The sequence below is a fragment of the Silurus meridionalis genome, chromosome 5, assembly GCF_014805685.1.
Source record: "Silurus meridionalis isolate SWU-2019-XX chromosome 5, ASM1480568v1, whole genome shotgun sequence".
In the NCBI taxonomy this organism is placed as follows: domain Eukaryota; kingdom Metazoa; phylum Chordata; class Actinopteri; order Siluriformes; family Siluridae; genus Silurus; species Silurus meridionalis.
Window position 1 is genome coordinate 3,083,425 of NC_060888.1, and position 13,621 is coordinate 3,097,045.

The window sequence follows — 13,621 nt, forward strand, 5'->3', positions numbered from 1 at the left end:
GTGGAGCAAACCTCTTTGAGAATTGTTTAACGGATAAAGATCCTGCTTTAGTCACAGACAATGTGTCTAATATGGTTATCGCTGCCCAATTAACCGGCTTTCTCCATATTAAGTGCTACGCGCACACTCATAATCTGGCCTCACAGCGTGCACTGAAGCTGCCCGCTGTCGCGAAGTTACTCGGACGAGTACGACGCATCACAGGATATTTCCATAAAAGTGCTGCAGGACTTCATGTTTTGCAGAAAAAACTAAAGTTACTGGAGCTCCCTGTGCACAAACTTATAACAGACGTTTCAACAAGATGCCATAATAGCTCTCACCTAAGGTGAGGAAGAGAGAGAAGTAAATTAGCACCATGACTGAGTTGGACATTGGAACAGTTTAACGGCACTTTTATTTTATTTTAGAGAGTATTGTTTTTATTTGTTGCACATTTAAATATTATATTCAAGTTTTTGGTACTTGAAAAGTTTTATGCTTCAAGGTTCTTAATGCACTATGTATGTCTATGCTCCTGAAATAAAAATTCAGAAAGATGTGATGCATTATTTTTGTTAATATAACTCATATACAGTCTCTTTAAGGGTATGATCAAGTATTTGCCATTGTCTAATCTTTATTAAGCCAACAAAAATCACAATTTAAACAATGAATCGCAATAGCTACAGAATCGCAATATGTATTGAATCAGCACAAAAGTATCGGGATAGTATTGAATCGCCAGATTAGTGAATCGTCCCAGCCCTAATAAGACGTGAACAGAAATAAACCCTGCTTTAATAAATGTTACATACAGATTTATTTTACTTCATAATACACATCAGAATACACTCCAGAATACACTCCAGAATACACACAGTCCTCCTGTAATGTGGCGTCTCTTTTCTGAGCCTTGGCTTTCCTCTTCGTGAATTGTGAAGCTGCATAATGCAGTGATTCAGAGTCCGATTCCTGAAAATTATTTGCAATTACATTTCAATTTAAGAAAACTATATAGAAACTCATTCGAGTAGAAGTGAACATTGTCATATCTAAAGTTACAAATACAGAGGTGATTTCAACAGTATCTTAAGTATAATATAATATCGATACTACAATATAATATTGAAGATGTACCTGCTTCAGGCCTGGAGAATCTTCTATAGACGTGTTCACTGTTAATACAGACACACACTCGTTCAGCCATTTCAACAAAACTGAACTGAAGGGAATTATTATTATTATTATCTGATGACAAAAGCACGTACTTTTCTTACATTTTCTTTTCCTCAATATGAAATAAGTGAGACAGAAAATCAGAAGCAAACACAAACCCAAAGCCGATCCCAAAGCGAGCACTGTTCAACATAGAGATCTGATCAGATGTCAAACTCTAACATTTAACATGACATCATTACAATATTAAAAAACTTAACATTAACATTTAAAATTAAATGAGTCTAAAATTGTTTATAAAACACATCTTACCGATTTTCTCTTGTGTGTTTATGTTAGTGGTGTTTTTATGCGATGTTGCTTCACACACCACTGAGCTATCAGACACAGCTGGTTTAGATGTTCCTAAAGCATCAGTAACATTATCACACATAAATATTTATCAGGATTGAATAAGAGTAAGTAAAGAATATCAGGAATACATACAGTATATCTGGATAATTAGTTATTTTAAATAGAGATTCTCAGTCTATTAGTTTCTATAAAACTCCTCAATGTGCATTGTTTAAAGTGCTAAATAAGTAAAACATTTACAAACTTTTACAAGTAAAAACTGAGTTTAATCAATTAACACTGTATTCAGTCTCACAGAACATGCTACATCAAATATACTACATTTAACCAGTCACATTATACATGTGAATAAAAATCCTACCTTTAATTTTTAAATGAGTTCCATCTGAAAACACAAGTGCACAGTAGTACGTGGCTTCATCAGACACTGTGGTGTTTAAAATGGTCAGATTGAAGCAGTTGCCATGTTTTTTAATCTGGAAACGTGAATTTTGGAATTTATTGTAAAATTTGACTCAGATGTTAAATCAAATCTGACTATAAACTGAGGCTGGCTTTCATTTTGTTGCCTAAACCAGATTATTTCTTTCCCTTTTTTTCCAAAATGGCAGCACTGCAGTTGAACCGAGTTTCCGATATGCACATTGAGCTCTTTTCAGGCTGATACACTTTTGAGTCGTTGCAGGAGTCTGCAGAAACCCAGCGTATACCAGACAGGACTGTATCTAGAAAAGCAAATGCATTCATTAGGTCGAGAAATAAAGTTCAGATATTATACAAAGACAGTTATTAAACACCACCTTTTAGAAACAGGGATCTTTTAAATTACTAAATTAATTAATTAATCATACAGACCCCTCATTAGAACGTTTTATGGAACCCAATCCAAAATTATATAAATAAATATTTATATTTGTAATGTACAATAATAATTTGCCAATTTGTTGGAATTACAAAGTACATTTTTTTATTAATATACATTCTTGAAAACATTGGGTCTAAGCTGATATTATGATAAAAATTTATTATTATTATTATTATTATTATTATTATTATTATTATTATTATTATTATTATTATTATTATTATTATACTTTAAAAAAAACATTTATAAAATATTACATACAACACATTATAAAACTTTTTTATGAGTTTTGGTTTATCCAGAATCTGATGTGAAGTAAATAGTTACATTGATTAATTACAATGGATATTTTATTTCTTGGTTTATGTTAATAATATTTGTGATGAGTTGCAATTTCAACTGTAATTAAAAAAAAAAAAAAACAGGGTTAGGGTTAGACTATGAGAACTACTGCCGTTAAGAAATAATTAAAACTTGTTAAAAACAATAACTTTTAATAAAGTAAATAAATAAATAAATAAATAAATAAATAAATAAATAAATAATGAATAACTTACCCATGGTGCTGATTAATAATATTAAAATCCAGAAACGAGTCATTTTTCATTTTTAGAAATGTTTAGAAATGTTTGGTTCATTAGCAGAATAAAAAATGCCTCCTGCACACTTTGAATTAAGATTTATACTGCAGGTGGTCTGTATTGTGCACGCCCCGAATATGATGACACTGACCTTAAAAACATATTGGAAATATAAAAAAAAACTTCTTACCATCTATAAATTCATCACATTTATCTTCCCACGTATTTCTATATTTGTGTTGTGGTGTCACAGTTATATAACTAAAAATGAAAATAAAATGAATGGAAATGTGGTTTTCACACTTTTTTTTTTACACCTTGACCTCATTGTAACTGCTCTTTTAATCTAAATATAATCTTGCTGATAATCTGGTTGTAATGCATAAGAAAGAGGTTGTAATGCACGAGTTGTGAATAAAGAGGAGTCAGAAGGAATTCCTACAAATTATTAAAGCTGATGTTGAGGGTGGCGCTACGATACTGATTTATTAGAGAATTGATATTTTGCACTGGCTTGGTTACTGGCTATGTTTTTTGTTTATCTGTCTTTTTTTTGTTTCTCTGTTTTTTTTTTGTTTCTCTGTAGGTGTTGCTGAAATTAACCTAAAAAGTGCTCCAGTTATAATTTGTGTTTAAATTCATTCTTTGTCATTTTCCAACTGTCTTTTATTTGTATTTATTAAATGTATTCCTTTAGTTGTAATAAGTATTTCAAGTTAGAAAAATCTGCCTGAAGTAATCCAGAATAATACAAACAAATGGGAGATAAAGATTGAAAGATATCAAGTGGATCTTCTCTACACCTTCAATCTCCATCACAACCCATTTACAGGCCAGAAATTCTACTAACACATGAGGCATAGTAAAAGTGGGGAAAGTGATAGTTTAATGGTTAAATCTCTGGTTTAGAAATCAGAAGGTCAGGGGTATAAGCCCTCATATCACCAAGATGCCAGTCTTTTGCCATTGAGCACGGTCCTTAATCCTCTGAGCTCTAGGGGTGTGGTATTATGGCCTTATAACTCTGGAAGGGCAACCAAGAAACTGGTAAGGGCTCAGAGGTTACCACTGATAGCATTCTGGGGTTAAATGCCTGCACAAAACAAGACCATTACTTAACCTCAGACCTGTAAGAAGCCATGCTACACCACTGGCAGCCAGCAGAGGGCAGAAAAAGCACATGGTGGGCGCAACCATTCCATGGAACTCAGCTGCCAGGATCTTCAGGCTAATGAACCTGGACCACATGCACCTGGCAGGCAGGATATTTAAAGGCAACCTACAGCACTGCTCTTTGTCACACCTTTGTAGAGGGGTGACTAGTAAGGTGTGTGAGGCCTTTGTTGGCATGTGAGGCCTTTGTTGGCATGTGAGGCCTTTGTTGGCATGTGAGGCCTTTGTTGGCATGTGAGGCCTTTGTTGGCATGTGAGGCCTTTGTTGGCATGTGAGGCCTTTGTTGGCATGTGAGGCCTTTGTTGGCATGTGAGGCCTTTGTTGGCATGTGAGGCATGTTGAAGAAGAAAAAGAGGCAGGAATCCTTTTTTTTTTTTTTTTTTTTTTTTTGTAAATGTGCACAAAGTAAAGACTAATGTTATAGGTTTTTGAATCATGTTCCTGTTTTATTCAATTTATTTACTAATTATTTTTTTTTTTTTTGGTCCCAATGAGGTAATCATCAGGCTCTTACACATACTATTATTGTTAAACCCTGTTCTAGATTTCACTTTTATTTCACTTTATAGGGCCAAACTGTCTCGTGCCATCAGAGAGGCGGAGCGCGCACACTGCAAGAAAACGGCCACTTCCAGGACAGCGGAGACACCCGGCGCATGTGGCAGGGCATCCAGGCGATCACAATCTACAAGACATCACCTGCTTGTGACCGTGACACCTCCCTCCCAGATGTGCTGAACGACTCCTACGCCCGGTTTGAGGTGCAGAACAACACGGTAATGTTGAGGAAGACCATCCCTCCTCCCAGTGACCAGGTGCTCTGTCTAACCACAGCTGAAGTGAGGAAAACTCTATGCAGAGTTAACCCACGGAAGTCTGCTGGACCAGACAACATTCCTGGCAGAGTGCTCAGGAATGTGCACAACAGCTAGCAGATGTCTTCACCGATATCTTCAACATATCCCTGAGCAGCGCCACTGTTCCTACGTGCCTCAAGACGATGACCATCATTCCCGTGCCGAAGAGGTGTACTGTCTCCTGCCTCAATAACTGTCGTTCCGTTGCACTCACACCCATCGTGATGAAGTGCTTCGAGAGACTCGTCATGAGGCACATCAAGACCCAGCTTCCACCTGCACTGGACCCCATGCAGTTCGCGTATCGTCTAAACCGCTCCACAGACGATGCTATCTCCACTACCCTTTATCTGACTCTCAACCACCTAGACAACAAGGACTTGTATGTAAGGATGTTGTTCATAGACTTTAGCTCAGAATTCAACACGATTGTCCCTCAGCACCTGATTGAGAAGCTGAGCCTACTGGGCCTGAACACCTCTCTGTAACTGGATCCTGGACTTCCTGACTGGGAGACCTCAGTCAGTCCGGATCGGAAACGGCATCTTCAGCACCACCACACTGAGCACTGGTGTCCCCCAGGGCTGTGTGCTTAGTCCACTGCTGTTCACTCTGCTGACTCATGACTGTGTAGCAACGCACAGCTCGACTCAAATCATCAAGTTCGCCATTGACATGACCGTGTTGGGTCTTCTCAGCAAGAACGATAAGTCAGCATACAGAGAGGAGGTGCAACGGTGAACAGCCTGGTGTGGAGCCATCAACCTGCCTCTGAACTTGGAAAAAACTAAAGAGATGGTTGACTTCAGGAGAACAGAGTGACCATTCTCCACTGATCATCGATACACTAGCTCCATCACCAAAAAGCCCAGCAGCATCTCTACTTCCTAAAAAGGCTAAAGAAGCTCACCCCCCCCCCTTACCATTTTCTACAGAGGGACCATTGAGTGCATCCTGAGCAGCTGCATCACTGCCTGGTTTGGGAAATGCACCGTCTTGGATTGCAAGACCCTACAGAGGCTAGAGAGGACAGCTGAAAAGATCATGGGAGTCTCTCTTTCCTCTATCATTAACATTTACACCACACGCTGCATCCGCAAAGCAAACAGCATTGTGGATGACCACACACACCCGTCACACACACTATTCACTCTCCTATGATCAGGGAAGCAGTTCCAAAGCATTCGGGCCGCCATATCCAGACTGTGCAATAGTTTCTTTCCTCAAGCCATCAGGCTTCTCAACACACAACTGAACTGAACTCTCTCTCTCACACACACATACACACAACTGTGTGATAGATCTGCACAAACCGGACTCAATACACAGGTTTACTGGCGGAGCTGTTTTGTGTATTGTCTTGTGTTGTTGTTTGCACCAGTTGCACACATGCACTTTATGTGGCAAGGATCTTTCTACTAGTTCTTGGCCCTGTGAATTATGTAATAATTATTTTTAAATGTTTCTTCTGAACTTTACACATCAAACATGGTTTTGTAGGATTAAAAGTAGCTTATTTATGCCTAAGTAAACATAACCCATAGGAACGTGCCCATAACACTCACTATAAATGAAAAAAAGGGCTCCACCCAACACAGACGAAAATAACACACAAACAGCATGAATCCTGAACAAGGAAATTTATTATAAATGCCATAAAAGAAGATGGAGAACATGTCTTTCGTGAAGCTCGCGCAAAGTGCAGGCCAAAAAAGGGAATGATACCTCTTCAGTGAAATCTGCCACATTTGTGGAAAGCCTAAGCAGCCTACTAAAACCATCAAAGTAATAAAGTTAAGAATATATTTAAAACAATACTAATGAGCTTATGCAAAGTAATAAAATTGCTAACAAAATAATATAAATAATATATGAAATAAGGAAAAAGCAAAGTACTAGCACATGATCAAATTGCATGGGCAACCAAGCGAAGTAAAATAATTAAGTAAAACAGTGGTATACTTCCCACTTTTTGTGGTCCAACCCTCTCAAGAATCTTGACGATAATGGTAATCAGAATTGATCTTTTCAATGTTGGAATATTTGAATGTTAATGATAGTTAAAAATACTTGGGGGAAGGTTTAACAGCTGAAGATTTCCAATAATGGTAATAACTGATGGAAACTGAGGAGGACCCAGGGTTGGGGAGTTTTTAATGTTAAGGGTCAAAATGTATAAAAACAGGAGGAAATGTCAGGTGTGGTCAGACCATCAATGTCATGACATGCAGATGCTCTCAGGCTGATTGTGGTTTGCCGCAATAAACTCTACCTTTGCTCTACTCATCCTAGTGTCTTGGCTTCTTTTGAAGAGAATATTTTACATTTATTTTGTCCCAAAGTCCCAACTAACGCCGGAAGCAACTCGGTCTGGGAAGACAAGAAATTTCTGACATCTTCATGTGGTTAACTTTCTGTGTGGTGATGATGGTGTGTCAAAACATCTACTCATGTAATATAAAATTTAACAATAATATAACAAACAGTATCTGTGCATTGGGATATTTACACTGAGTTATTGTTAAAATTGTGCACATTGTTACAACGACCTCAGAAATAAATTTGGGTCCTCGATAGAAAAACAGTTCATGTTGATGATGTTTGTAGACTGAGTGAGGGACAGAGGGTAAATATGTGGTATAGTGGCAAGCGTGTCATTTCCTGTTCATGTGGCTGACTGCTCTAGCAATCTCAAAAATATCTATATAGAACACACGTCTTTCTTACTTAGTCTCATAATAAACACAACACAACAGTGATTTAACTTTCAATATAGAGCATGTTTTAATTTCTTTTTATTATCCATGTTAAGAATTTAATTTTAATTATTTATTTTTTAAACCTGGTAGTGGTGTTCCCATTAGAGGGACCGCGCATGTAGGACGTTTGGAGACAAGGTGAGGGAGGTGAGATTGAGATGGTTTGGACATGTGCAGAGGAGGGACATGGGGTATATCAGTAGGAGCATGCTGAGGATGGAGACACCAGGAAGGAGGAAAAGAGGAAGACCAAGGAGGAGGTTCATGGATGTGGTGAGGGAAGACATGCAGGTAGTTGGTGTGAAAGAGGCAGATGTAGAGAACAGGGGGGAATGGAGACTGATGATCTACTGTGGCGACCCCTAATGGGAGTAGCCGAAAGAAGAAGAAGAAGAAGAAGAAGAAGAAATGGTGTTTCCATTGGATTAACTGAGTTATCACACAGAGGCGGTTTACTGGTAAGTTTTAATAACATTTAGAAAAAAAACACGTTCAAAAACGTTTTTACCTCCATAATATGCTGTGCTTCTTTTCTCTCATTTACAGCAACAGACATTATTTTATATGAAGAAAATTATAGCAAACGTGGATTTAACCTTTTTTTTATATAATTATTTACATTTACTCAGAAAAGTTTCACTAAAGTTAGTTTTCATCTTTTAAGTCTTGTTAAAGTTAAACACTGGACACTATAAGACGTAGGGGTGGGAGAAAAAATCGATTCACCAAACTATCGCAATTCTTTTTAAAACGATTTTGAGATCGATTTGTCTACCTCAGAATCGATAAATATTTAATTATTTTACTTTTCCAGAGAGGTGGTGGGAAGATGTTACCGCTTTTATTCCAACAGAGGGTATTTTGTCGTTTTTCCGTATTAGATGACGTCGTATCCGTTTTAAGCTGGTGCGAGAAAGCAAAACTATTGCAAAGTCAGTGGAGCAAACCTCTTTGAGAATTGTTTAACGGATAAAGATCCTGCTTTAGTCACAGACAATGTGTCTAATATGGTTATCGCTGCCCAATTAACCGGCTTTCTCCATATTAAGTGCTACGCGCACACTCATAATCTGGCCTCACAGCGTGCACTGAAGCTGCCCGCTGTCGCGAAGTTACTCGGACGAGTACGACGCATCACAGGATATTTCCATAAAAGTGCTGCAGGACTTCATGTTTTGCAGAAAAAACTAAAGTTACTGGAGCTCCCTGTGCACAAACTTATAACAGACGTTTCAACAAGATGCCATAATAGCTCTCACCTAAGGTGAGGAAGAGAGAGAAGTAAATTAGCACCATGACTGAGTTGGACATTGGAACAGTTTAACGGCACTTTTATTTTATTTTAGAGAGTATTGTTTTTATTTGTTGCACATTTAAATATTATATTCAAGTTTTTGGTACTTGAAAAGTTTTATGCTTCAAGGTTCTTAATGCACTATGTATGTCTATGCTCCTGAAATAAAAATTCAGAAAGATGTGATGCATTATTTTTGTTAATATAACTCATATACAGTCTCTTTAAGGGTATGATCAAGTATTTGCCATTGTCTAATCTTTATTAAGCCAACAAAAATCACAATTTAAACAATGAATCGCAATAGCTACAGAATCGCAATATGTATTGAATCAGCACAAAAGTATCGGGATAGTATTGAATCGCCAGATTAGTGAATCGTCCCAGCCCTAATAAGACGTGAACAGAAATAAACCCTGCTTTAATAAATGTTACATACAGATTTATTTTACTTCATAATACACATCAGAATACACTCCAGAATACACTCCAGAATACACACAGTCCTCCTGTAATGTGGCGTCTCTTTTCTGAGCCTTGGCTTTCCTCTTCGTGAATTGTGAAGCTGCATAATGCAGTGATTCAGAGTCCGATTCCTGAAAATTATTTGCAATTACATTTCAATTTAAGAAAACTATATAGAAACTCATTCGAGTAGAAGTGAACATTGTCATATCTAAAGTTACAAATACAGAGGTGATTTCAACAGTATCTTAAGTATAATATAATATCGATACTACAATATAATATTGAAGATGTACCTGCTTCAGGCCTGGAGAATCTTCTATAGACGTGTTCACTGTTAATACAGACACACACTCGTTCAGCCATTTCAACAAAACTGAACTGAAGGAATTATTATTATTATTATCTGATGACAAAAGCACGTACTTTTCTTACATTTTCTTTTCCTCAATATGAAATAAGTGAGACAGAAAATCAGAAGCAAACACAAACCCAAAGCCGATCCCAAAGCGAGCACTGTTCAACATAGAGATCTGATCAGATGTCAAACTCTAACATTTAACATGACATCATTACAATATTAAAAAACTTAACATTAACATTTAAAATTAAATGAGTCTAAAATTGTTTATAAAACACATCTTACCGATTTTCTCTTGTGTGTTTATGTTAGTGGTGTTTTTATGCGATGTTGCTTCACACACCACTGAGCTATCAGACACAGCTGGTTTAGATGTTCCTAAAGCATCAGTAACATTATCACACATAAATATTTATCAGGATTGAATAAGAGTAAGTAAAGAATATCAGGAATACATACAGTATATCTGGATAATTAGTTATTTTAAATAGAGATTCTCAGTCTATTAGTTTCTATAAAACTCCTCAATGTGCATTGTTTAAAGTGCTAAATAAGTAAAACATTTACAAACTTTTACAAGTAAAAACTGAGTTTAATCAATTAACACTGTATTCAGTCTCACAGAACATGCTACATCAAATATACTACATTTAACCAGTCACATTATACATGTGAATAAAAATCCTACCTTTAATTTTTAAATGAGTTCCATCTGAAACACAAGTGCACAGTAGTACGTGGCTTCATCAGACACTGTGGTGTTTAAAATGGTCAGATTGAAGCAGTTGCCATGTTTTTTAATCTGGAAACGTGAATTTTGGAATTTATTGTAAAATTTGACTCAGATGTTAAATCAAATCTGACTATAAACTGAGGCTGGCTTTCATTTTGTTGCCTAAACCAGATTATTTCTTTCCCTTTTTTTCCAAAATGGCAGCACTGCAGTTGAACCGAGTTTCCGATATGCACATTGAGCTCTTTTTCAGGCTGATACACTTTTGAGTCGTTGCAGGAGTCTGCAGAAACCCAGCGTATACCAGACAGGACTGTATCTAGAAAAGCAAATGCATTCATTAGGTCGAGAAATAAAGTTCAGATATTATACAAAGACAGTTATTAAACACCACCTTTTAGAAACAGGGATCTTTTTAAATTACTAAATTAATTAATTAATCATACAGACCCCTCATTAGAACGTTTTATGGAACCCAATCCAAAATTATATAAATAAATATTTATATTTGTAATGTACAATAATAATTTGCCAATTTGTTGGAATTACAAAGTACATTTTTTTATTAATATACATTCTTGAAAACATTGGGTCTAAGCTGATATTATGATAAAAATTTATTATTATTATTATTATTATTATTATTATTATTATTATACTTTAAAAAAAACATTTATAAAATATTACATACAACACATTATAAAAGTTAATAGTAATAAGAGTTTTGGTTTATCCAGAATCTGATGTGAAGTAAATAGTTACATTGATTAATTACAATGGATATTTTATTTCTTGGTTTATGTTAATAATATTTGTGATGAGTTGCAATTTCAACTGTAATTAAAAAAAAAAAAAAACAGGGTTAGGGTTAGACTATGAGAACTACTGCCGTTAAGAAATAATTAAAACTTGTTAAAAACAATAACTTTTAATAAAGTAAATAAATAAATAAATAAATAAATAAATAATGAATAACTTACCCATGGTGCTGATTATTAATATTAAAATCCCGAAACGAGTCATTTTTCATTTTTAGAAATGTTTAGAAAGGTTTGGTTCATTAGCAGAATAAAAAATGCCTCCTGCACACTTTGAATAGAGATTTATACTGCAGGTGGTCTGTATTGTGCACGCCCCGAATGTGATGACACTGACCTTAAAAACATATTGGAAATATATATATATATATATATATATATATATATATATATATATATATATATATATATATATATATATATAAAACATCTTACCCTCTATTGTTTCACCACATTCATCTTCCCACATATTTCTATATTTGTGTTGTGGTGTCACAGATAGATATATAAAAAAGAAATGAAAATAAAATGAATGGAAATGTGGTTTTCACAACTTTTTTTTACACCTTGACCTCATTGTAACTGCTCTTTTAATCTAAATATAATCTTGCTGATTATCTGGTTGTAATGCAAGAGAAAGAAGGTTGTAATGCACGAGTTGAGAATACAGTAGAGTCAGAAGGATTCATTCACTAATAAAAGACGAGATTCCTACAAATTATTAAAGCTGATGTTGAGGGGTGGCGCTACGATACTGATAGTTTTTTTGTATTAGAGAATTGATATTTTGCACTGGCTTGGTTACTGGCTATGGTTTTTGTTTATCTGTCTTTCTTTTGTTTATCTGTTTTTTTTCTTTTGTTTCTCTGTAGGTGTTGCTCAAATTTACCTGAAAAGTGCTCCAGATATAATTTGTATTTAAAGTCATTCTTCGTTATTTTCCAACTGTCTTTTATTTGTATTTATTAAATGTATTCCTTTATTTGTAATAAGTATTTAAGGTTAGAAAAATCTGTCTGAAGTAATCCAGAATAATACAAACCAATGGGAGATAAAGATTGAAAGCTATCAAGTGGATCTTCTCTACACCTTCAATCTCCATCACAACCCATTTACAGGCCAGAAATTCTACTAAACTCTACTCTAAACACATGCGGAATAGTAAAAATGTGGGAAGTGGTAGTTTAATGGTTAAATCTTTGGATTACAGATCAGAAGGTCAGGGGTATAAGCCCTCGTATCACAAAGATGCCACTCTTCTGCCATTGAGCAAGGCCCTGAGTTCCAGGGGTGCCTTATTATGGGCGACCAAAAAACTGGAAAGGGCTCAGAGGTTACCACTGATAGCTCTTTGGGGTTAAATGCCTGCACAAAACAAGACCATTACTTAATCTCAGACCTGTAAGAAGCCATGCTACACCACCTGCATCCAGCAGAGGGCAGAAAAAGCACACAGTGGGCGCAACTATTCCATGGAACTCAGCTGCCAGGATCTTCAGGCTAATGAACCTGGACCACATGCACCTGGCAGGCAGGATATTTAAAGGCAAACTACAGCACTGCTCTTTGTCACACCTTTGTAGAGGGGTGACTGGTAAGGTATGTTAGGCCTTTGTTGATATGTGAACACTGAAGAAGAAAAAGAGGCAGGAATACAAGAATAATAATAAAAAAAATTGTTATGCAAGAGAAAAAGAAAGCATGAAAAATGAATGGAAAAATTAAAGGTGTGTTACAAGATATAATAATAAAAAATAAATCAATTAAAAAAATTAGATTTTATTTGTAAAATGTGTATATATGTACACAAAGTGAAGACTAATGTTATAGGTTTTAGAATCAGGTTCCCTTATATTTTATTTTTTTATTTTTTTATTTATTTTTTGGTCCCAGTTTCATAAAGATAAATTTTCTTAAAAAATAGTTTCACTATTTATTTGTCTTTTTTACTACTTTTTGTAGGCATGTCTGCTCCCTCTATAGACATTTGTCCCAGTGGTACAGCTCATACCTCCAATCTGAGATCGAGATCGATCCTGCAAACATTTCATTCACTATAATAAACCCTGTCAGTCTTTTCATTCCCTGGCAGTCAGGGGGTCTTTATTTTGCATTGGGGGTCTACCATTTATCATCCAGTCTCAGCTTTATTAATGAGGTTTAATAAGTTGTGCTGTTTTATTTCATGGTCAACTCTTGACT

General features: G+C 35.7%; 1 protein-coding gene and 1 long non-coding RNA gene across 2 annotated transcripts; both read right to left on the reverse strand.

Moving 5' to 3' along the window:
• Nucleotides 1-521: 521 nt before the first annotated feature.
• LOC124386136 lies at nt 522-4,422 on the reverse strand. The gene is made up of 6 exons (XM_046849785.1): nt 4,086-4,422; nt 1,874-2,026; nt 1,471-1,563; nt 1,251-1,340; nt 1,120-1,157; nt 522-954 (listed from the first exon to the last, which is right to left on the reverse strand). The coding sequence occupies exons 1-6, from the start codon at nt 4,420-4,422 to the stop codon at nt 802-804; spliced, it is 864 nt and encodes a 287-aa protein (XP_046705741.1). The 3' UTR covers nt 522-801.
• A 4,781-nt stretch (nt 4,423-9,203) lies between these two features.
• Nucleotides 9,204-10,568, reverse strand: LOC124386276. The gene is made up of 5 exons (XR_006925889.1): nt 10,557-10,568; nt 10,154-10,246; nt 9,934-10,023; nt 9,804-9,841; nt 9,204-9,638 (listed from the first exon to the last, which is right to left on the reverse strand). It is a non-coding gene; the product is annotated as an uncharacterized LOC124386276 (long non-coding RNA).
• Between the last annotated feature and the right edge of the window lie 3,053 nt (nt 10,569-13,621).

Bases quoted from the DNA above. Each gene is read 5' to 3' on its own strand.
- LOC124386136 (XM_046849785.1), bottom strand. From the start codon at position 4,422: ATGCCAACAAAGGCCTCACATGCCAACAAAGGCCTCACATGCCAACAA. The intron at 2,027-4,085 runs GTCTGAGGTTAA...TTAACATCTGAG, and splicing joins TGTAGCATGGCTTCTTACAG to TCAAATTTTACAATAAATTC. The intron at 1,158-1,250 runs GTACGTGCTTTT...CTGTATTAACAG, and splicing joins GAAAAGAAAATGTAAGAAAA to TGAACACGTCTATAGAAGAT.